A 26,184-nucleotide genomic window follows, 5' to 3' on the forward strand; every position below is an offset into this window, starting at 1 on the left:
TATTCACTTGCCCTCTTCTGATTAAATGAGATTTTGGTTTCTATACAGATGCCTGGTGTTGTTGACTGATGCTCAGCATTCACTTCACCATAACCACCAGATCCTTCTCTATAGCAATGTTGTCTTATCACTGCTTTTTATCCTGTCTCCCTACCCAAGGGATGAGCACTCTGCTGAAGCTGTTTTCAGTTCCTAAGGGTTGCGCTCCCTTACAGAGCGGGAGCACTAATTCTTGATGGCTGAGGAGGTTACTATTATTGTTTGTACTATTAACTATTGCAACACTTGGTCATCTGCCACCAAGAACGTTATAGAGTTGTGATTTAAGGTCTGATATACTAATCAAATTTTGGGCCCATTTCTTCCCTCTGTCATAGGCTTCCTTTGCATTCAGTCATCAGGAATTCTAGGGTAGCCTCCCTGGTTGGATGGTATTTCAAAGTAGAGCTTGGTAGCTGTTTGATGACACTGGTTGGTCAGTCAATAATAGAATTAGTAGTTAAAGTAAGTATCATTAGGCTTTGAGTATTTGTTTTGTTGGTATTTCCCATGGGATTGTTGACAAGATATTTAATCATTGTTGAACATGGTTCTTGCACATTATGTACGTAGTATTTAATGAATCCTATTCATCCAGGCTTCTGTTTGTTGTCAGCAGGGATTTGAAGAAGGAAAAGCTCCATCTCAATGCATTACTTTTGCATTGTTGCTTTCTACCTTCTTCCAAAGCACACAGAGAATGAGGCTCTTAGGCAATTAGGATTAGAGCTCCCATCAGCACTGAAGGTTGCCTGGTTGGTGTGTTTTATTCAGATGCCTAGCATTAAACAATTTATTTTTTTTTTCTGTAGGACAGATCACAAGGGTCATTTTAGAGGATGAATTAGTGGATCCCACTGGTATATCGTTGCCAGTAATTGTGGAAGTAATTGTGTACTTGATGGCCTATAGGCCTTACAGATGGCTACTCTACTCTTTAATCTAGTGCTTATACCAACAAGGCTGAAGTAAAGTTTGTAAATCAAGAAATATTCTGCAGTTTTCTTAGGCAGTAAGCAGTTTGTACAGGCTTAATTTCTGTTTGTAACCTATTTTTAAAGGATATGTGGCACCTATGCTCGTTGCACAGCTGAACAGTAAATGGAATGCAGTGAAGCAGAACAGTGCATATGTGGAGGCTGAGGAAGCTATTAAAGACTGAGCTAGTAAAGTCTGTGCTGAGATCCTGATTTATAGCGTATGTAAGTCGATGGAAATATTCCACTAACTGCAGCATTTGTCATATAAAACAGCAGGAGAAGAAAGTTTGAGTGTACTAGCATAATTTACCATTTTTAACCTCTAAATTTTGCAAATGTGACATTCAGTGGTCTGTATGCTATTTCAGAGTTGGTATACTCTCACAGGGCAGTAAAATCACATGGTCAGTGTTAAGTCTTTGTGACGTAATTATGTGGACATACTAGTTAATTATTATGGACAGATTACAAAGAGTACAACAAATTATTTAGGTTAGTAATAGCTCATGTTCTGCCTCCTGTGTTTTCTGTGAGGGAGTAAACTATAAAATATAAAAAATCATGTAAAATAGCTGAAAACTGTTGCCTGTTTTTATCCTGAAGTGGAAGCAAAAAGATAAATGTCAAGGTTATGACATAATGAGCTGAAGCACAGAATTCAGAAGTTTAAAAAACATGCATAATTATTGAAAGTTTAAGGTACTAGAATGTGAAGAAGGGAAAAACAAACAAACAGCCCCCCCCCCCAAACTTAGCAGGTTCTGAAAGAAATGCTTAAAATGCAAAAATTCCACCATCAAAACCACACCTACATCTGTATAGCTAGCAGCTCTAGTGCTGTAGATGAAGCCTTCCTGTTACAATCCAGTCAGCCAGTTTTGGTCCTTTAATAGAACTGACATATCGAGAAGGTTAAGGATTAGTCAGAACTGACTTTACACAGGAGGTATAAATTTTCAGGCTTTCAGGGGGCAAAGAGTCACACTGTGTATTACAAGGAAGTATGTATTTCTTTGTTCAGTCATAACTTGAATTTGCCAGTCCTGGAAAGATATACCTAGTCAAAACATACTGGTTATAAATACAAGGGCATGCTGTGTGTCACAAGAAACTAACCTTATCCTTGACTGGGTAGTAAACATGTCATGTAATCTTAGGATATTTGAATAGATTTTACAAACAAGTCAAATAACCACTGGAAATGAAAGTAAGTGTTATTAAGGAGCTTTGAGTACTTGATGTTTTAATATTGTACATTGACAGCAACCCTGTGCTCTTCCCTCCGTAGTTTGGTCTTCTGGAATGCAGTTCTGAGCAGGCACTTTGCCAGCAGCAGGTTGTTGCTGGTTTGGTTTTAGGGAACATTTTTAGCTGTAGAAAATGTTGTGATGCTGATAATTTTTCATTGTTATTTTTGTTGTTGTTGTTATTATTATTATTATTTTACTGGTTTCTTTGCTAAACCATTCCATTACTTGTTTAGTTTCTGTAAGTATATATGTTTCATGAAAATAATTATGTAGCCCATAATGAATAGATATAATTAAGAATCTGCTAGGAGCTGTTCTTTGTTCAGTAACAGTCTTTGCTTTTCAAAATTGCATGTTTAAAAAACAAATAGGGCTTTGTAAAATAGATAACATCTGCCTATTTTTTTTTAAATGCTTCTATAAGTATCAAAATGATAAATGCAGTTGTGTGATATCAAAAGCTGAAGCTGTTTGAGTCAATGCAGATATCGGACATAATACAAAGCAAAATATCTTTTTGCTGGAAGATATGATATCTCTAAAACTATGAATTGGTGTGCTGGCTGACACTGCAGGATTTATTGAGATTAATGGATTACTCCAAGGTAATGGAGGGAGGAGATGGTGCTTGGGAGAAGAAAGCTTGGGAGATTTCTGACTCAGATCATCAGGTTAGAAGTCTAAGAAATGATTCTGCTCTCCCTTGAGCTTGTTCTGTTCTTGTGGGTAGACAGCATTGTCTTTGCTCCTCTCCTGCTGCTTGTGGAGCAGAGATGACCCTTACTGCCTGATTCCCTAGAGTGTTACGAGGAAGTTCAAACCATGACCTGGAGAATGAATGAGGGCAGATGGACAAGCCATCCACTAACATGTCTACACTAAATGGGCAGCTTTTCAACATGGATTTACTCTTACTTGCAGTAAGTGCAGATATATCTGATGCTGGGCTCAGCTGCTGTTACAGTGAATGTCTTCCACATTTGATAATAAATGGCAGCACCACTTTGTGCACAGATTTTTTTGTTACTGGCACCTAATTTCCCTTAATCTCAGTACTTTTCTGTATCTGAAAACTGGAAAGAAAAAAAAAGACAAAGCAGCATCTTTGAACTTAGTCATAAAGGCTGCTATGGTGATAGTGAATTGGGATGGAAATAATAACAAATTTTCAAATTTTCATGGAGGAAACTGGCAGGTGTGTGTTGAAGTGATGATTATTCAGCAAAAGGAGAGTAACAGAGCTATCTGGCATTCCCTGCAAATGTCTGCAGGGATTTTAGGTCTGTGCTATTGCTTTTCCATCCAAACTCTTCTGGAGTTTTTTTAGGTCAATACTACATTTCATATAATCTGTTATGTTTGTTTTGAATATGAAGTGGAAATTGAATACAACTTTGTCTGTTATGGCAGAGTACAGATACTGTTTTTAATCAGATTTTACTTAAATTGAATAGGTGTTAACATAATTTCATTGAGTATGGCAGGCACACACCATTGCTTATTAACATTTTTGTTACATTGACCAATTACAAAGACCAGTAACTGATTTTCTTGTTTTGGCTAGGCATCTAATATTGAGAGTATGTAGAAAAGAATTTCTTAAGAATTTCATGTCTTAAAACATGGTTTGTTTGGAAGTTCAGTTTCCAATGGGTCAAAAGTTACTACAAGTGATTATATTTTGGAAGCAAACATCTGTGCTTGGAGCTGGCTTCGTGGAATTGCTTTGTTTCAGCTCCTTTTAGTTCACTGTGGTGCTAAGTAGCTCAACATTTGACAGAGATGTTTAAAAGATGATGCTATTCCTGTCATCACCTTTGTGTTGAGTTGACCCCTGCATTTTCAGAGTTGGATGAGGAGAGGTAGGAAAGAGGTAGACAGGAATGTATCTGCTTACATAATAATATATAGTCTTACCTTTTGAAGGCTGCAGTTATAGCCCCTTGAGGCGTAAATTACTTTAATCAGTTTACATCTGACAGTGACTGACAGAAAAAATTGTAATGATCTAAAATTCATCTGCATAACATGGATGTGAAAATGCTCAGGAGTTAAGATGACGAAATAGAGCAGTTTGAGACATTTTGTAATTCAAGGTGTAAGAGTATTTGAAAAATATTTTTCTCTAGTACATGTTTGATACGAAGCATGGTGTAGCTTTCTTCACGTGAGAGGAAAGTGGCCTTCAGTGAAAGTCTCTGGAGGCTGTGACTTCAAATGTGGAAGTTGCACATTTTTAGCTCTTCTAATACTGGAGTTAGGTAAGGTTAGCTGGTTTGGAAACAAGTTTAGAAAGACATGGCTCAGATGCTTACCCACTTAGTTCTTTCTCTAAAGAAACAGAATGGAATTATATGTCTTAATATAATTCTGCAACATGATTAAAATTTGTGTGTATAGGAATCCTCTGAACATGTAGTCAGTAAATTTTGGAAGACTAAATCCAAGGCAGAGTTTATATTGAATTCTTCTCTAAGAATGTATGTTGAGGTCCTCTCTAATGATGTGCATTGAAATGCAGAGTAACTTAGAGCTGAGTAAATATGCCATTCTCTGTAATCACCCTTAACATAATCTGACAGTGGTATCACACCTTTCTTACCCCTTCTGTGCCAATTTCATCAACGCCACCTTGACGAGAATGAAAAGTTCCCCAACACTATTGGTTTCCATTAATCAGTAAGCATTTTGTTAGAAATCAGTCTTCATTTGTGAGCTATTTATTTAACAAAATAAGCCATGTACTCTGCTGTGCAGCAAAATAACAGAAAATGTTTGCAAAATGAATTGAGAAAGTTTGTGTCTCGGGAAATCTAGCAGCTGCTATATTCTTTTTCTTAATCCTCCAGCAATCAGCATCTACATAATATATGTGTGCTTGGTGATAGTGCATAATTGGCTTGCAGTCATCTTGAGCAGAGAAGGATATGGTGCATTAGATGATTAACTAAAATTAAGTATGTCAGGGACTTTACCTAAAACTAGCATATTTTTGAAGCTGTTGGCACAGAGTGATTTGTGTAGATGGGATATGTAGAATTCTTTTTCAGACTTGCTCTAAAATCAGTGTGCAGTGGTAGAACATAATTAATTAAACTGGTAGAAATTTAGTTTAAAGAGTCTTACTCTGTTGTCTGCATCTGTCTGTGAAAGTACAATGCTGGAATCTTCTCCAGTGACCCTTTTTTAAACAATGCTAACACAATGTATGGTGGTGACACGGTTACTGGGGATTCCCTTCTGACAGTGGGATTGTTTAGGAAAAAGGGATAGGAAGTGGAAGACAATGTTTGTGTAGCTTCAATCTAATGCTCTTATTGTTTACCTTTTTTTTTAAAAAAAAAAAAAAATCAAGTGTAATTAAGGTTACGAAATAATCCTTTTGTGCTTTAAAAAACATGTTTCTTCCAAGGGATTCTGCACATTGTATGCTACTTTGTAGAACTGGGATTTAAATAGAGATCTGCATCTGTTCTTTCATTTATTTATTTATTTATTTTACAACATCTCCCTTTGATTATGTTACTGCAAGGATTTAGTCCCACAACATCTGTATCTCATGCATGCTGATTTTTGTTATAAAGAAACAGGAGGAGCATATATGTAGGAATTATAATTATTTTCATTGATTTGCCCACTTTCTTAACTCAAAGAATAAAAATTATGCTGAGATTCAGTTCTGCTTGTGTTCATGGATAACTGTTTCTGATTTTAGCAATGACTTTGTAGATGTTTCCCTAAGTCTTGAGCCAGAAGCATAACCACTGTTCTGTTTTTGTTTCTCTTTTTTTTTTTTTTTTTTTTTGTTAGGATGATGAAGTGGTTCTGCAGTGCACTGCAACAGTTCACAAGGAGCAACAGAAACTGTGTCTTGCTGCAGAAGGATTTGGCAACAGGCTTTGCTTTTTGGAATCCACATCAAATTCTAAGGTACCACTGACTATTTAAAATGTCCTGTCTGAAGCAAGTATATAGTTATAATATTCCCTGCTATGATGTAATACACACATATCTGTCTAGGAGAATGGACAAAATAAATCTGTCACTTGTATGACAAATATTTAATTCCCCTTCTAAATGTAATTGTCCTTTTGTCATGGCCTTTTGCCCGAACTCTAGTGCTGTGCTTTCTGTTTTGGGCTGCCTTTAAAAGTTAACTAGCTGCACAAGTCCATCTCAGTAATGTGCTTGTTTTTGTGATTGTCAGAACTCTGTGGCAGTAAGCTGCAGTGCAACTTTTGTGTACTGCAATGCAAAGACTTTTTTGATTATTCTGTTTTTTAAGTCACAGGAAGGAGAGTTTTTATTTTACATGCGGTAAATTTTTATTCTATGCCTTTTACAGTGACATGATTATCATTTTAAATCCTTCTAATTCCTTAACCTAGCACAGTAACGATGCAAGTAGCAAAGTCAGCTCATCTAATCAGTACATTTTCTAATCCTGCTAACTCTGCTCTATATGTAATAGATGCAGTAGTTTGAAAAAATAATTTTGCTATTTGTTTTGAACAAGGAGCTATATTTCACAATTACATATGCTGAATTAAACGCCGCAGAATACAAAAATGTGGCTTCTGAAGGCAAAATGGGTTTTGTGAGAAGAGCAGTGCATGTACCTGGGCTTTGGATTTATATGAAAGGAAGAATGTTGTTTAACATATATGATATTTGTTCGACTACAATATGTTTGGTGAGAAAATGAAATAAATTTAAAGTATCTGGAAAGATATCTAGAAAGATTTAGTTCTGAAAATGATATTTTTTAACTTGCCAACATGTATAACATCCCTTTGATTCTCTGGTACATTGCAGAGTAATGCTTCATTTTCTATCTCATCATTTTGAATGTATTATTCATCACAATAAATTTTTCACTAGGATATTAATGATTCATTATAATAGCAGTGATTTTGATGAATTTATCCGTGCCACTCTGTTTTAAGTGAATATTTTTAACAATAAAGATGTGCTGGGATGGAAGTGGTTGCAGTGCTAATCACCTGTAAGGTCAGAAAAATCTATTTAATGAATTTATTATCACTCGGTAAGCTTGGATATTAAATCTACGGTCTCTCTCACACTATATAAAATGCTTGAATGTTCTTGTCTTTAAGGAATACAGTGTAAATTTCATATCAGTTTCCTATGCTTGCTTGTTGATGCAGCCCTTTCTGGATGTTTGGTGAAGTAATATTTATTCTACTCATTGTTCATGAGCTTGGGGGAAAAGGCAAGCAAAAAAAAACCCATGCAGCTCAAACATTTTTTAATTTTTAAAACTGACAGTTCGTAGGATGAGCTCATTTAAAGTAATTTGGAGATGCTAATACTGAGGGAGCCATAAATTGCAGTCAAGTTTACTTTAAGGATTTGGTAAATGGGAATAAATATATATATATATATATTTTTTTTTTCTAATTTCTGTGACCATACAATTTTACTGTTGCATTATTTAAGAGACAGTACAGATAACATTACAAGAGGCATATGGTAATTCAAAAGAGGTTCCAGAAGAGTTTTCTGAGACAGCTAAAAAATTTCTCTGGTGTCCTTAAGACTGTTCTTGATTTGTAATGGGGTTGTGGTACACTTTAATGCAAACAGTAATGTTGCATCCTAATTACAGCCAGGTATCAAGGGTAAGGTACCAAGCACTAATAATAGGTCAAACATCAGTAATAGAACTCAGCTATCATCCTGGGCTTATATTCTTCAGAGTCCCTTATACAATCCCCTGCTTTTCTTAAACATCCTTCAGGATGTGGCTTCTGGGGATGTATCTGATGCTTTATTAGTATGTCTTTTCACATGCAATTTCTTGCCCTAGGATCATTGAATAATTCATACTACAAAAATAACAGTCACACTGAAGATATATACTGATGGAATACTTAGGCAACTACTGACTGTTCTCATCCCATTACAACAATAGCACTGGCAGACACATTATGGAAATTGCTTAATGAAGTTTGCTTCTGTTCAAGTTTACAACGCAAGTGTCTCTGTGGATGGCTGTATAGATTCCCTTAGCATTTGAAAACTGGAGATTTTGAAAAGAGCATACTAACAAAAGGTGGATGATGACAGTTGGGCTAAATTAATAAACACTTTAATAAGCATTATCAGTTTATGTAGACACATAAGACACAGAATCAGAGAACGGTTTGGGTTGGAAAGGACCCTAAGATCACCTACTTCCACCTCCCCCTTCCACCTGTTCCTGCCAGGGGCAGGGACACCTCCCACCAGACCGGGTTGCTCAAAGCCCCATCCAACCTGGCCTTGAGCACTCCGGGGATGGGGCATCTACAGCTTCTCTGGGCAACCTGTTCCAGTGCCTCACTACCCTCGGAGTGAAGAATTTCTTCCTAATATCTAATTTAAATCTCTCATTTTAGTTTAAAACCATTACTCCTTGTCCTATCAATGCACCAGTGCACCCCTGATAATGAGTTCCTCTCCAGTGCTCACACTTCAAAACTGTTTCTTAGCTCTGTGGGTCTACTATTTATTTATTTATTTTGGTGTACCCTCATAATGTGTTGCTTGCTTTTTAAATAAGCAAGCAATAAATTTTATTATTTTTTTTAATATTAATTTTTAAATAATTCACTTATGTTTGGAGCTACTTTACAGCTTGTTTTTAGGCTTCAGGTTGATTTCTTTCCATTAGAGCAAATGGAGAGACGTCTTTTGCTATTGAATATGGTATGGGAGTTTTTCTGAGAAGAAATACATCTTACCTCACAACGGTGTCTTGTAGAATTATATTTCAATCTACAGTTATACTTGGAAGTTTGGGAATATTTTTGTACATTGATTTGGTCATTCTTGCAGGAAGAAGGTTTATTTGAAGGTTTATCTTGCAGGAAGAAGGTTGATTGATATGTGAATAAGGGATTGTAGAAGGCTGGAAATGATGTCAAGGAGGTCTCTAAAGGAGCCTCTTTCCCAAAGCAGGACCAGCTGTGAGTTCAGATGCCATGACCTCATGGACATGGAAGTTGAATGCAAGCCTTTGCCACAGAGAGCAAGGATATCCAGGACTGCATTAGGAAGAGTGCTGCCAGCAGGCTGAGGGAGGTGATCCTTCCTCTCTGTTCAGCACTAGTGAGGCCACACCTGGAGAGCAGTGCCAGGTGGTCTCTGGCACAAGAGAGACATGGTAGTCAGACCCCAGACTGGGTCAGGTGGTACTGGGACTTTGTATAGCAAATGCATTTGTGATCTGAAATGAAGTCAGTGGATTGGATTGCAGCTGTGAAGGACACAGAGTGGTGAGATTCTTGATTAGTGGCAGTGCTAGCCCTGGAAAAATCAGGGATGTGTCTTTGTAGCTGTTCTTTTGAGTTCTACCAGGGAATATTTTCTAGCTTTTGCTGATAATGGGATAAAAGCTACTTAGCATTTTATCCTAACTCTGTTATATTCTTTTTTTCTTTTTTCTTTTTTTTTTTTAATGTTGGAAGGCAAGTAAGAGTATTTGCTACACTTACCTTGTAATTGCTGTTTATCTTTCAAATGTATAGCAACTTCCCAGATGTTGCTCAGAGCACATAATCCAATTCCTCCAGATCATTGTGTATATTCAAGAACAAAATAACAAATAAATAAGATGTCATTCCTAAATTGCATGTAATTTTATTAATAGACAGTTCTAAGTGTAAAACAGTGCTAATACAAGATAAATATGTGAATGTCATCCAAAAATGTGAAGTAGGTCAAGTGAAAAATGATTATTTTTTAATCTCTATAAATTTCAAAGGAGATGTATCTCAAAAGAGATGTTGTTCTATGTATAGATTACACTTTCCAAATGTCTTAGGAATGTAAAACACATCAACCATCAAAACTTTAAGATTCAATAAGCACCAACAACAAGGATAAAACAAACAAACAAACAAACAAAAAAAAAAACCACAAGACAATCTGAAGACAAACTTTAAAATGCTTAGTTTCCACATCTCATCCCATTATTCATCCTGCAGGTCTTTTTTGATTAAGAAATGTTATAGCTTTAACAGAAGAAAAGATTTTAGTATCAGAAAAAGGGCCAAAAATATGAACCTCTGTTTTGATGATGGTCTGTAGGTGATTTTGTTTTACTAGAGTTGTACTTTTAAATCTGTATGCAAGACCATTCCTTTTAGTAACACAAGATATATGAGTAGTCAACTCAATGGCTACTGAAATCTATTTCTTTATATTTTAAAATTAGATTGTTTCTTTTTATATGTAAAGAGATTGCTAGTCCATTCATTAAGAGAATGCGCTTTTTGCCATTGAATTACAGAATCACAGAATTTTCTAGGTTGGAAGAGACCACAAAGTCATCGAGTCCAACCTCCAACCTAACGCTAACAGCCCTCCACTAAACCATATCCCTAAGCTCTACATCTAAGCGTCTTTTGAAGACTTCCAGGGATGGTGACTCCACCACTTCCCTGGGCAGCCTGTTCCAATGCCTCACAACCCTTTCAGTGAAGAAGTTCTTCCTAACATCTAACCTGAAACTCCCCTGGCTCAACTTAAGCCCATTCCCCCTCGTCCTGTCACCAGGCACGTGGGAGAACAGGCCAACCCCCACCTCGCTACAGCCTCCCTTGAGGTACCTAAAAAGAGCGATAAGGTCACCCCTGAGCCTCCTCTTCTCCAGGCTGAACAAGCCCAGCTCCCTCAGCCGCTCCTCGTAGGACTTGTTCTCCAGGCCCCTCACCAGCTTTGTCGCCCTTCTCTGCACCCGCTCAAGCACCTCGATGTCCTTCTTGTAGCGAGGGGCCCAAAACTGAACACAGTACTCGAGGTGCGGCCTCACCAGAGCTGAGTACAGGGGGACGATCACCTCCCTAGCCCTGCTGGTCACGCTGTTCCTGATACAAGCCAGGATGCCGTTGGCCTTCTTGGCCACCTGAGCACACTGCTGGCTCATATTCAGCCGACTATCCACCATCACTCCCAGGTCCTTCTCTGCCTGGCAGCTTTCCAACCATTCCTCTCCCAGCCTGTAGCTCTGCTTGGGGTTATTGCACCCCAGGTGGAGGACCCGGCACTTGGCCTTGTTAAACTTCATGCAGTTGACCTCAGCCCATCGGTGCAGCCTATCCAGATCCTCCTGCAGAGCTTTCCTACCCTCAAGCAGATCGACACACGCACCTAACTTGGTGTCATCTGCGAACTTACTGAGGGTGCACTCGATGCCCTCGTCCAGATCATCGATGAAGATATTAAAGAGGACTGGCCCCAGCACCGAGCCCTGGGGGACGCCACTAGTGACTGGCCTCCAACTGGACTTGGCTCCATTCACCACGACTCTTTGGGCCCGGCTATCCAGCCAGTTTCTAACCCAACAAAGCGTGCGCCAGTCCAAGCCAAGAGCAGCCAGTTTCTTGAGAAGAATGCTGTGGGAGACGGTGTCAAAAGCCTTGCTGAAGTCAAGGTAGACCACATCCACAGCCTTTCCCTCATCCACCCAGCGCGTCACTCTGTCATAGAAGGAGATCAGGTTCGTCAGGCATGACCTGCCTTTCATAAAGCCATGCTGACTGGGCCTGATCGCCTGCTTCCCCTGCAAGTGCTGCATGATGACTCTCAGGAGGATCTGCTCCATGAGCTTTCCTGGCACTGAGGTCAAACTGACAGGCCTGTAGTTTCCCAGGTCTGCCCTCCGGCCCTTCTTGTAGATGGGCGTCACGTTTGCTAGCCACCAGTCGATTGGGACCTCCCCCGATAGCCAGGACTGTTGATAAATGATGGACAGTGGCTGGGCCAGCTCCTCTGCCAGTTCCCTCAGTACCCTTGGGTGGATCCCATCCGGCCCCATCGACTTGTGCACATCTAAGTGCCGTAGCAGGTCACCAACCAGTTCTTCATGGATAGTGAGGGCCACATCCTGCTCCCCATCCCCTTCCACCAGCTCAGGGTACTGAGTATCCAGAGAACATCCGGTATTGCCGCTAAAGACTGAGGCAAAGAAGGCATTGAGCACCTCCGCCTTTTCCTCATCTCTTGTAACTAAGTTTCCCCCCGCATCCAGTAAAGGATGGAGATTCTCCTTAGTCCTCCTTTTTGTGTTGATGTATTTATAGAAACGTTTTTTGTTATCTTTAACGGCAGAAAAATTAATTTTTCTTTAGATCTGAATAATGTTTCCTGAAAAGGAAACAAGTTGGAGCTGTATTTTAACAGCTCCTGAAAATTAGAATCATAGAGCTGAAAGGGCCCCACAAGGACCACTGAGTTCAAATTTTTACTCTGCACAGGACCACCCCAAAATCAAATCGTTATCAGACTAAATTATTCTGGTCCATGGTACAGAATGAAAAATACTCAGCTCTGGGGAAGTCACAAATGTGGTTTTGATAGCTTGTGAACTGCTGCACAGTTACTGCTACACAGTTACAGCTTTCCACTGGCATGAGGTGTTTTTTCCACTTGTTTTTTATGGCAGGCGATAAACTCACATACCTTAAATCTGTGGAACTTGAACTACTTTAACTACCTTACATCATTAAAGAAGACTATTACTTTCTCTTGAGTTCTCAGACATTTCAACTTGAGAGAGGGAAGGTTAACATAGTGAGGAATTCTGAAGATCTACTTTTTTTTTTTTTTTTTTTTGAGCAGGGTACAAAGTGTGATTCTGTGGCTTGAACTTCCAGCTGAGATGTGAATCACATTATATATAACATGTTACAATGCTGAGAGGAGAGTCCAAGAGCTTATTTTGCTATACCTTATTCACTCAATTTCTGAAGTAAGAAAGAACTTCATATAAGGGTAGGGTTTTGATAACTGTTTCCTCTTGTGGAGGGTTACTTTTCTGCTGTGGCAGGTCATAGTTGCTGCACTAGGAAGGGTACTGCAGGTTTGGTGCTGTTAGCTGGGGCTGTCCTGCTCCATGGTCCAAAGACACACACATCAGCGACACTCCTGGATACAACTGTTATTTGAAAGGACAGAAAATGAAACCTGATGGCACTGTGCTCTGGCAAATTGTTTCGTGGACTGCCAAATAACAATTCCTTGAGGTTTTACTTTGTGCTTTTTCTGTCTCTTTGTTTTTAGCAAGTAGTTGAACCAGCATGAACTGGCTTGGTGGCTGTGCTGCAAGAGAGGAAGGGAATGGTGGGAAAGGAGGCTGGAGAAGGTTTGTCACCTTGTTCAGACAGGGTTACAAGCGAGTATGTTTCTCTATTATTTACACTAGAAATTTCCATGTCAGCAGTCCAATTCCATATGAACATGTCTAGAGAAAGGTATCAACTGTGGCAGCAGAGGCGCTGGTCTTAAATCTTGTACCATGATTGCCTCTGGGAGAAAACCCATCTTGTCTTCAAAAGCACAAGATCTGAAGGCTAGGATTGCTTTCTTCTTTTGTCTCATACAGCAAATGCTTAAGCATGTTCTCAGTGGACAAGATGAAATATCTGACTTCTGATGAGAAACAGTAACTGTGCTGGTTTTGATTGTGCATATCCAAATGTGTATATATATTCAAAAAAAAAAAAACAAAAACAACAAACAGTGTCCATTAGTGTATGGATGCAAGTAGATGCTTTTCCAGCAGTTACGGATATAATAAAATACTAAGTATTTTTAAATTAGATTCACACTGATGAAGTGAATCTGCACTGTCTGCTTGTGTTTGCTATGGATCATTCTGGGAATTTGCCATACACTAGATATTTTTTTTATAGTTCCTCTTTTTTATGCTTAATGCTTCTATTGCTTCCTTCCAAAATAAATAAATACATAAATAAATAAATAAAATTCAAGACTGTCAAGGCTTTTGCAAGATTTTGTAGCTACACTTGAAAGGCCTTTTAAATTATCTTTGTGTTGTGTTGCCAAAATACGTGTTCATATTTAATGGCAAAAATGACAGTTAATCTCATGTAATCTCATGTTCTGAGAACTCCATTTAGCAGACGTTCACTAAGATAGTTGATTTTAATAGTCTAAAGGAAGTGCTTGTAATAAATTTATGCATACTTACACATGACTTGCCCTACGTTATGTACATAGGTAGAGGAAGCTTTTGTACACATAAATTGGACAGGATTTTGTTTGCCGAATCATTCTTTCCAAGTAAAGTGATTCTTTATGAAAGCCAAATAAATAAAAACGTAATGTGTTTCACTACATCTATTTGTAGTTTTAAGTAATATGTAATTTATATAATAGTAAATATTATATTTAATTATATAATTTAGATACTCCTTTTAACTCTTGTACAAATCCTGAACCTAAGTATAGTTGTGTAGCCATATCTACTGGACCTGGCTTTGATTCTTGGGACTTGGTTGCACAAACTTCTTAAGATTGAAAGTAAAGAATTTAAAATGACTGTGGAACAAGTTTAGAGTTCTTTCTGGAAAGCTTTTTTCTGTAACAAGTTTTTAGTGGGGATCAAAATCAAGTATAAGGGTGTTATCTAGTGATTGTATTATTCTGTGAAATTTTTATTACTCTTTGAACTGTTTTTGCTACATGCTGACCACCTTGTCATACCATTGCCAGTGGTAGTTGCAATTCCTCGTATTAGTAGCATAGACATTTTATGCATGGATATGTTTGTCTTTATATGTGTAAAATTTAAATTAGGATCTATATACAGCAATGTTCGTGGACCAAAAATGGCTTATTTTGAGTTGCAGTGTTTTAATTTTAAGCAGCGTGGTACATCGCTGGGTTTTAGATACGAAGCTTAATACAGATTTAGTAAAGAAAGACTGTTAGAAAAACAGCAGGTTGTGTTGAATGTCTCAGTTTCTGCCTTATTCCTTGTGTACTCCCTCCATCATGCCAGAGGTGCCCTGCAGCTGGGTGAGCCTTATCAGCATTAATTTTACCTGACATCTAGAGATGGCTGTTTGAAGAGTTGCAATTAGTTGAACTGAATTCCTAGAGCTGTCTTTTCTCTGATATCATGGATGATTCTGATTATTTTTTTAATAAGATCCTCAGCTGTAGTGCCTGAATAAGGAGAGAAAACTAGTATGAAACTTTCCATAAAGCAAATCTGATTGTAGGATCACATGTGCAAAGACAATCATTTTAGTTTGCCTGTTTTGACACAGGCTCCCTTAGATACATCATCATAGTGTACCATTTAGAGGAGAGAGATCTGGGGGCTATGGTTGACAGCAAGTTGAACATGAGCCAGCAGTGTGCCCAGGCAGCCAGGAGGGCCAACAGTATCCTGGGGTGCATCAAGCACAGCATTGCTAGTCAGTCAAGGGAGGTGATTGTCCCACTCTACTCTGCACTGGTGCAGCCTCACCTCAAGTATTGTGTGCAGTTCTGGGCATCACAGTACAAAAAGGACATTACATTGTTGGAGAGTGTCCAGAGGAGGGCAACGAAGATGGTGAAGGGCCTGGAAGGGAAGATGTATGAGGAGTGGCTGAGGTCACTTGGCCTGTTCTTGGCCAGACTGGAGAAGAGGAGGCTGAGGGGAGACCTCATTGCGGTCTACAACTTCCTCACGAGGGGGAGTGGAGGGGCAGGTGCCCACCTATTCTCCTAAATCACCAGTGATAGGACCTGCGGGAACGGTGTCAAGCTGAGGCAGGGGATGTTTAGGCTAGACATCAGGAAGAGGTTCTTCGCTGAGGGGGTGGTCACACACTGGAACAGGCTCCCTAGGGAAGTAGTCACTGCACCAAACCTGTCTGAATTTAAAAGGGTTTGGACTGTGCACTTAGTCACATAGTCTAAACTTTTGGGTAGACCTGTGCGGTGCCAGGAGTTGGACTACATAATCCTTATCGGGTCCCTTCCAACTTGGGATATTCCATGATTCTATGTTTTATTTAGGAAATATTATTTTCTCATTGTTCAGATTGAATATTCTCTTGCAGCAGATACATGGAATTTGAAATACATACAGGAATGAGTTGTTCTGATCTTACAGAAATGTTCGTTATCAGATATAGTGTTGTCAGAGAGAAGCATAGATTTTTAGCTTAGTGAGGCACTACTTACTACTAAAAATAAATAAATGTTTTTCCTATATAACTTCAGAACTGTGAAATTTTCTTATTCAGTCACAATCACTTACTTGATATTTAAAAGCATGATATTACTATATGTCATTTCTCTGGGTACTTTTGAGTACATCTATCAATAATTCTTTAATATCAATAATTCTTTGTTTGACAGGGATAATTCTGTATGCTTAGTATTAGTGAATTAAAATCCACAAGCACTTCTTATATGACTTAATATGTATTGGGTATTTGTGATTTTTTTTTGACAAATTATATTTTGGAAATATTGAAGATTGTTATCAATAAAGCATTCAAAAAGGAACCTTCAAAGGAAAGTGCCAAATGCATAAATATGCTAGTAGGGTGCATGACATGCAACCTGGGAGCTGAAAGACACAATCCAAATAATTTTATAGTTAAGTATTAGATGATGATAGTACTCCAAGTAATGGCACTATATGAAACAGTAGTATATCTGATATGTGTTGAAGACAGGCTGAGGGAGTTGGGGTTGTTCAGCCTGAAGAAGAGAAGGCTCTGGGGAGAACTTACAGTGGCTTTCCAGTACCTAAAGGGTACCCTACTGAAAAGCTGGGGAAGCTCTTTGTCAGGGAGGACAAGGGGGAATGGCTTTAAACTGAAAGAGAGTAGGTTTAGATTAGATGTTAGGAAGAAATTTACTCAGAGGATGGTGAGGCCCTGGATCAGGCTGCCCAGAGAAATTGTGGATGCCCAATCCCTGAGAGTGTTCAAGGCCATGTTGGATGGGGCTTTGGGCAACCTGGTCTGGTGGGAGGTGTCCCTGCCCATGGCAGGGGGGTGGAGTTAGATGAACATTAAGGTCCCTTCCAACCAAATCTTTCTGTGATTCTGCATATGTGCATATCTGTTATCAGCTAATCAATGATCATTTTATTTTTAATATTCATGTTTTATCTTTCATACCATTCAGAATGTAGGCCATCTAATCAAGATATGTAAACCAAAGCTGTATAACTTTTGTAATTTAGGAAAAAAATCATGAATTATAACTTCTCCAGTCTAATATATATATGCACACACACATATGTATCTGTTATTTAATGGAACAGATGTATGGAATTCAACTTATGGTACAAAGTAAATGAAGAACTAAATTTTCTATTTAATTAATATTTTCTATTAAATCTGTTTTCCTTTACATATTTCTACTAACTGTACAGACTTCTCATTGTTTAAAAATTAAAATATTAAACAGATACTATGCTGGAAAATCTCATCTGTGATACTGCTGTGAAAATAGCAACATGATGTAAGAAGGTCAGATATGCGGTGTGCAATCCTATAATTGGTTTAGTGAGTGTTCTGCAAGCTGCTGAAAACCTATCAGTTTGCTGTGATTTACCTTCGGAGTCCTATCCATTTTAGAACTGTTCCTATTAAAGAAGAGATGTGGTATTATTGCATGATGGTTTTATTTGTTTGCATTTTGAACATTCTGTTCAAAACACTGCCCTCATACTATTGCATAGTTAATGGTTCTAACATGAGCACAACCCCAGTATCTCCTGGCTTGATGCATTGCCTTGCATTGCTGGTCAGGTAACAGGGTTATACATTGGTGTATTTTGCTACTACTTCCAGAGCTCAATTTTATAAATACTTTCTCTGATGGGCTTATAGCAGCAAGTATCTCAATAGTAATATCAGGGTAGCTAAAAATCAATCATTTTCATATTAATTAGGCTGGTAAGTGTCTGAGAATCTGAGATCCTGAAACAGGTTCTGAGCTAAGAACACACCAAAGGACAAATACTTGTTTCAAACACTTAAGAAAATGTTGTATAAAGTAGCAGTGTCAAACCAGCTGTGCAGCCATGTGCAAGACTTGAAATCACGTGATTGTTATTTTGTATTCAGTTTTTTTAAGTGCTGTTTGGGCTAAATCAATCTCAGCAGATTCCTGTGAATAATCCTAGCCCTAAAATTAGGATGAAGAAACTGTAGCTATTAATGAATGTGTTCTATATATTTTTTTTGAGGTAAGTAATCCCAATTACATCTGAAATGAAACAAACAAAAGAGTGGCAAAACATCTTCTTTACATAAGACTTAATAAAACTTTTATCTTTTGGGTGGTGATTTTTTTTTCCTCCCATGTGACTTCCCCATGAAAAATGAGGAGAAAGACATGTCCTTTCTCATCAACAAGTACCATAACTTGCTATCATAATGAGAGCAATTGCAGCATCCAATTCAGGGTGTTAGTTTATAATCCAGTTTGGAAGGTTGAAACTGAGTGAGTGGAAATGGTTGGAACGTTGAAGATACAGATATTATGTGTATCTGTGCTTGAAAACCAAATACTATGCTAAGAAAATGCCAGTTGTTTTTAGTAACTCTCCTAATGCTGGTAGGGCTGTTGGTATATATAAATACAGGCATAACTTTGGATTCACAAGAAAAAGTAAAGTTGCTTTGTTTAGTATTAAAATGAAGGCCTGATGGTGAAAAAAATACTTTTGTTCTTCAACAGTATGCAAAAACGCAGAGGATCAAAGCTTTTCCTGGTTGTTTACTTCATTTCCCAGGACCATTTCTGAAAGTTTGCTGTTCCTTTAAAAGCCTGTGGATATAAATGGATATGCAGTTGATATATGAACCACAATGACTTCTCCAACCTTTTTTCTGTTATGGGAACCGACACATCTGCAAAACCTGGAGGATGGGCATAATGCTGTGGGAAACAACTAATGATGAACTTTCAAATACTATTTATAAGTCAAAAGGACATTTACCTTGCCTCTCTGCAAGGATTTTGTAAAGCAGGGTTGTGTGTGCCTACTTCAGGGCTGCCTTCAGACTGCTGTTTGAGTTGGAAGGGGCTGAAGCAAATCTTCTGCTTAACAGAGCGTGAGAAAGTTTTTGTCTTAAAGAAAGAGATAATTTTGTAAATATAGTGAGATCTCATGAATACTAATTAGTGGTTTGGGGCTTTAACACCTCAGTTCTCTCTTCTCTCCCAATCAAATATAAAGAATATATTAAGGAGTGGGAAGCTTGTTCCATGTTCCAGGTATCTGTACTCTTTTCTTGACATATTTATAAAGATATAAGCCATTAAAACATTGCCTTTCCATGAGAACTGGATTTTTAAATGCCTTTAAAATAAGCATAGGAGATGAATGTATCTGGGCTGATTTCAAGAGCCTAATACGGTCTTTCCTTAACTGTACTGTAAACTCTACCCCTGTCCCACATCTGAATGTCTTTTAATTATAACAGAGAGTTAGGAATTTCAACTTTTCTTGGCGTTTCTCTAAATATTGACCAGTTCCAGTTTCACAGTTGAATGTTTGCCCCAGTGATAAATAAGGCAATTACCAAGGGAAATGTGAATCAAAATCAATAAAGCCAGCATTCAAATAGCTTTAGGTAATATTAGATTAATTAGTTAAGATAGTTTAGGATGCTTTAAATGACCAAGGTGTGTATTGATTATTACACAGAAGGGACAAGTTATTTCTATTTGAAGGAAAATGCCAAAGCTCTGTGACATCTTGATTACTGTGTGAGGACTAGTTAAAAAGAAAAAGGCAGAGCATGGGTATTGCATGAGGAGGATGAACAGAGGTCTTAGGAAGCAAACAGATACTCTACTCGGTGCAATATGAATTATGAAAGGATCTGCCAAGAAATCATTTGAGCACCCAGTGTGTATAAAACAACCTCAGCTGTAACTGTGATTAACCATGCATATAGAAATGAAATGAGCTTAATTCTATTCTTGCATGCCAGGGGCTATCTCATCAAAAGTTGTCTTATCAAAACCATGAAAGAGAAAGACAGATGCTGTTAACCATTTAAGAGCACCTGTAGTACAGCCATACTTCTATTAAATATTAATGCTTGTGTTTATAACTAGAGTAACTTATTTGAAAACACTTCATTAGAACTCAAATATACAAACCCTTATTTATGGTTACTGATGCAGTGTAGTACTGATGCACTGGAGGAAGTGCCTAATGGATGTGTAATAGAAATCACCCCTTACAGGCAGAGTATTTTAATTTTACTGCTCTCTATGTTTTTATTATCATTTTGGAGTTATCCTTCTCTTCTCTCTTCAGCATTGTTAGCTTTTTAACATACAGAAACTGTAAAAGCACTGCTAAATTAATTGAAAATTCAGTTGAACTTCTTGCCTGAGTACTGGTTACGTTTCAGTACCAGTTCTGACTCCATCTGTTTTTGGTTTCCCACCTTCAACTAGAGTAATTTAGAATAGTGTGAGTTCCATTTCAGATACTGGTGTTGAAAGAAAATTAAAAGCTGGAAGAGAAAATAAACTGCTATGGAAAAATGTGTGGGCATCTTTGGGAACAACATTGCTTATTGGTTATGTATTGTGCCTCACTTGAGCACAACCTACAAGAGGTGCTATTACAAATTGTTTATTTGGGAGAAAAGATGTAAGTTGCTTTTAGTGGGAGATATAGAAATCCTGAATTGCTTTCCCACTTTCCCTTTCATTCAGGTTTTATAGAAATTGCTTTCTTTCCTTATTGCCTAAATGTTCTTATGCCAATGTCCATGTGCACCCCTCCTCCCCCCAGCTTTTTTCTTTCATGCTTGTTATTTGAACATAAAACATGGCAATTCTTCTGTAGGTTGGAAAATATGACTTGTTAATGGTAAAAGTAAGAATCAGGTGCCAGAAATCATCTTAGTGATTTGATATTAAATGACTTTGGCACTTGCCTTTTATTCTGATACATTAACTTCTGTAAAACGAGCTAAATATATGCTAACTTTAGATGAAAAGGTGTGTAAAGGGTGGTCAAGAAAAGGGAAACACTTTCAGGAAGGTAGTAATGCATATGAGATCACATTAGACTAAATTTATTCAATTGAGCTTTACGTAGGTCATACCTCATTGCAAAATGATTTGCTTTTTACTTTTCTGGAAATGCATGTCATGAGATACGAATGTTTTTGTTGAAGAGTGATGCCTAATGAATTTTCATTAGAATGCAAAAAGCGAGCTAGTCAGTGTTCACTAAGTGTCTACATAACACAGTAGCAAGACCTTTATTTATACTTTGGCTGTGTTATATGGGTTAGACAATATAAAAAGTTCAGTATAAATGAAGACAATTGCAATGAGCTCTTATTTTAAATGAGAACTATGCCTAGTATGCTTAGCTAATGTAAGAATAAAATTGAATATACTTAGTGCTGTATGTGACATGATTTGGTCAGTATTACCAACAACCATTAACTAACAATTAATTTGACCTTTATTGGCTGATACAGTTTTAAGTAAGTGTACAGATTAATGGCTATAAATATCTCCCTTTATAAACTCAAAATGGCAATAGAATTGTTTCCCAGTGCGTGTGTTTCCATGTTATTTATTACCGAATCGTAGAATGGTTTGGGTTGGAAGGGAATGTAAAGATCACCCAGTTCCAACTCCATGCCATAGACAGGGACGCCTCCCACCAGACCAGGTTGCCCAAAGCCCCATCCTTGAATTCCTCCAGGGACAGAGCATCCACAATTTCCCTGGGGAACCTGTTCCAGTGCCTCACCATCCTCTGAAGGAAGAATTTTTTAGAAACATCTAAACTAAATCTCTCTTCTTTTAGTTTGAAACCATTCTCCCTTGTCCTATTATTATCTGCCTGAGTAAAAAGTCCCTCGCCATCATTCTATAACTCCGCTTTAGCTACTGGAAGGCCCCTATAAGGTTTCCCCAAAGTCTTCTCTTCTTCAGGCTGAACAACCCCATCTCTGTCTTTCTTCAAAGCAGAGGTGTTCCAGCCATCATGGAAGTTGACTGAACTTAGAGTTTCCAGTAAAACTCTTTTTTTTTTTTTTTTTTTTGACACAAACACAGAACAATTCTCATGATTTTTATTATTTTTTTAAAATATTTCTTTAGAAAAGGTAGGCTACTTAAGAAAAAAAAAGTTATTTTTATTTTAGAAAATGTGCAAGAATTAAGATTTTTTTTTGGAAACAAAATACATTGGTACAAAACAGAGGTGAAAGTTGAAATAGTGGTGAAATCAAATTAATGACATTTAGAATGTAATAGGTGGTTGTGTTTAATAATTATCTGTGCAGGTCTTAATTCTGGAGTCAACATCTTTTTCAGTGTCAAAATGTGAAATTTTGAAAAGGGAGGATTTGAATATGGTAAAGGAGGGCACTGCAGGTCAGTGATTGATCCAAGTGGATGAGGTAGTTGTACATAGGGGCGGTATCTGTGAACTTCTTGTTATACTCTGTCCTGAGAGTGTATTCAAGAGTAGCAGGAAAAGTGTAAAAGCCTACATAATTTTCCATCTCCTTGAGAGTGTCTGAATGTTTATACCTCTTGCTTTGTTACCTCTTGCATAATTCACTTTTGGGGTGGGTGTCTTGTTTCCTGGGAAGTGCACATGGCTATTTCTGTCTAGACAGGGCTTTGGGACAGCTCTCTGTGCTGGCGTGGTGCCAGATGGTAGGCAGTCTCCTTTAAAGCAGAGTTCCATTTAGCAAATGCAGTTGTTTGCTTAACAGCATTGGTAACAATGTTTTGGCACCTGAAACCAAAAACGGTCAAGATTTGTGTCTTTAAGAAATGGAACAAATCATCACTGATTGGTCTCCCAAGCTTCTCTATTTTGTAGTTAATAGAAAGGTATATTGTAAAATAAGCACTTATTTTTTTTTTACACTGTGCACATTCAAGCAAAGTCTTCATATATTTGAAAGTTTACAGATAAACCACAGTTTCTGAATACACATGATGAGATTTTAGATTTTTACATTTGAAAGTATTATTACTTTTTTTTTTTCATGTGTATGTGTTACTAATAGAACTGTGGGCAATGTATATCCCTAAATCCATGAAGAATTTCCTAGCAGATGGTCCTGCTGTGTCAGTCTCTCTGTTCTGTCTCACTATCTTTCTGTTCTTGACACAAATACCTGCTGGAGTTTATCTAAGACTGGAAGAGTTTCTTGACTAAAGATACTATTTTTTGAGTGAACAAATTTCAATATACTAATCTAATAGACTTGCTTCATATTTCAGGAGTGAATATGTAAACGGTTAAGATAAATGAATGATTTTTGATGTAATTATTATTTTGAATACAGTAAATCATATGAAAATAATCTCAGGAACATTACACCCAGCCTGTATCAAAATGTATGTATTACCTGTAACTAATATAAAAAAACAAGAGGGCCAAAGTCAATTAAAGAACTCAAATATGATATGCTTTTCATCTTCATAAATTGGCTATATAGTTTTCAATTCTTTTTAGGTCTACCCTAAAAGGGTCTACCCAAAATTTTATCAGAAATATCTTACAAAATCTTACATGTCTACCCAAAATTTTAGACCATGGACAGAAAATTCTGTGGGCAGTTGCATTTCATTTGTTTTAAATAATTTTTATTGAATTGAATTAAGCACATTAGTTGTGGACTCAAAACAGAATAAACGCATTGTTCATTGTAGTTACAAAAACCGTTTTATTTTACATGTGTAGAAAATATTGACAGTTAATATGGAATTTATTTATAGAATCATTTAGGTTAGAAAAGACATCTAAGACAATCTGGTCCAAACCTTTACCCTAGGACTGCCAAGTCCACCATTAAACATTGTCACTAAGCTTTACATCTACATGTTTTTGAAGACCTCCAGGGATGGTGACTCAACCACTTCCCTGGTCCAATAAAGCCTGTTCCATTTAGTATTGTAAATGCCTAAGTGCTTTCACAGAATTTCTAGGTTGGAAGAGACCTCAAGATCATCGAGTCCAACCTCTGACCTAACGCTAGCAGTCCCCACTAAACCATATCACTGTGCTCTACATCTAAACGTCTTTTGAAGACTTCCAGGGATGGTGACTCCACCACTTCCCTGGGCAGCCTGTTCCATCTTAGAAGGATTTTGATAGTTGTGTATGCTTTTTTTAAAGCTGTATTGCTCAGGGGAGAGTTGATGATGCATCTCCTTTCCTTCTTTTAAGGACAAGTCAGAGATGACCCAGCATAACTGCCCAGCCCCCTTTCCAGCAACAGCTGTTTTCTGAGTTACAGAAGCTGAGTATTAATAAAAAGGAAAAGGATTAAAAGGAAGGCTTAGTAGTTGGAAAATTATGATAAAATCCTTTGAAGTTAAAAATTTGGTATGTGTAGTTATGTTTTGTATGTATTAGCATATGAGATAAATAATTACTTCTCTCAGGCATTGTTCCATGTTCACAGTTAAGTGCATGAATTTGTCATTAGAGTTGGTGCATTCTGGAAGGGTTGGAAATTTACTGGGAATTTTATATGCTATAAGTTCCACTGTGACAGGTCAGGCCATGTCTGTTACTTACACACCAACCCTATGTGTTTGATGCAGAAAATTCCAGTTTTCCTACTTTGAAAGGTGTTTGTTGTAACATGCATGATTTATTAATAAATTTGATCAGAGACTGGGAAGATTTTACTGATGGGTGTCTGCTATGCTTTCCAGAAGGTACAAAATATTATTTTATGAAATCATCTCTTTGATGCTGTAAGAATCAGTTTCTAAAGCCATAATACAGTCCCAAATGACACTACCCTAGATTTTTCTATTATTCCTTGCAGTAGCTACAAATACAAAATAATCTCTAAGAATAAAAAGAGCAGAATGGTTTTGAGTAGTACACATAAGTTTAGCATAATAAGGTCAAGTTTGCAGGATCAGCATGAAGTTAAAAAAAACCTCTTTGTATAAGTTGGATGTATGCCTAGAACCTCTGTAGTACTGTTGGTCCTATAAGATTAAAAAAAAAATAATTTATAGATTAGCATGGCATTTTCTTAATTACCTTTAAATTAATACATTTACACTGCATTATGGTGATATACCATTCAGTAATGTTCATCTAAGCTTCCATCTATAAGCAGTACACGTAATGGCTATTGAGTTGATTGACCTTGTTTATCCAATGAGGCTGAAATGTAGGTATCATGCTCTTTCCACAGTGTCATTTTTATTTTATTGTAAAGAGATTTTAAATTTTCAGAGAACAGATAATAAAGTGATGCAAATCTTAGTAATGTAGATATGTTGGACTTGCGTGTAGTTAGAAAGAAGACCAGAAGGAACAGCAGGGGAAAAATATTCTTACTTTTTAGAGAGAGAGTGTATGACACCCTAAATCTATAAAGAAAGTAAATTTAATACCATCCTAACTGCTTGAAAGTTGTAGTTTCTGATCTGCTCTGTTAATAATAGTCTCATGACCCTTGAAGGGTCTTCGGAACAAAGTTTTTTCCAAAGACCAAACAAAAAGAAAAAATACAATATAAAATTTTAATTATGTGTACAAACATAGAAGAAAAGAATATAATTGTAGTTATGTACCAAAGCCATTAGTAGAAATAGATTTCTTGAAGATTTTTAAGGAGTGTCAGAAAGAAAAAGCCCCAAAAGTAGCTTTGCTCCAAATGTTGTATCTTCAGCTTGTACAGTTTAACTTTCAGGTACCACTTCTTTGCCAATGAGCTGTAGCACTGTGACTGGCAGATGATATTCATTATCTAGAAGTAAGAGTAGGGGAGAATTTCGGTCTTCACTGTTAACTCATATGGGGCTAAAAATCCCCATAGTAGTGCCTTGTGAGGCATTAAAAAATGTTAAAAGAAAGCATTTTTTTTCACTATTCAGTTTTTCCAGTCCTATACTTTTATAAGAGAATTCTACACTTCAAAGTGTGAACAAAATAGGGGAGCCACAAATATGACAAATATGTGACCACAAGAAGAGAATCCTTTTAAAAAAGTTAATCAGTTGTTTAGGTTATGTTCACAAGATAGGTTAAAATACATGCTTAGCATGTAGTGGCATAGTCAACCAATATGATTTAAAGGAACAGCTGGATTGGCTGGTGTTCTAGG

At 37.3% G+C, this 26,184-nt stretch overlaps 1 protein-coding gene across 13 annotated transcripts in view; it reads left to right on the forward strand.

The window, feature by feature from the left end:
- The window catches only part of RYR2 (ryanodine receptor 2), a 413,797-nt gene that overhangs the window by 100,723 nt on the left and 286,890 nt on the right, over positions 1-26,184 (forward strand). For all 13 annotated transcript variants that reach the window (XR_014317119.1, XR_014317120.1, XM_082756062.1 and 10 more), the window contains one exon: positions 6,080-6,199. Coding sequence is in view for 11 of the 13 variants with exons in the window: in XM_082756062.1 (XP_082612188.1) it covers positions 6,080-6,199 (120 nt within the window). In the remaining 2 variants the exon portion in view is untranslated. The remainder of the gene's footprint in view (positions 1-6,079; positions 6,200-26,184) is intronic.

This window comes from Aythya marila, assembly GCF_965140915.1.
Source record: "Aythya marila genome assembly, chromosome: 3".
In the NCBI taxonomy this organism is placed as follows: domain Eukaryota; kingdom Metazoa; phylum Chordata; class Aves; order Anseriformes; family Anatidae; genus Aythya; species Aythya marila.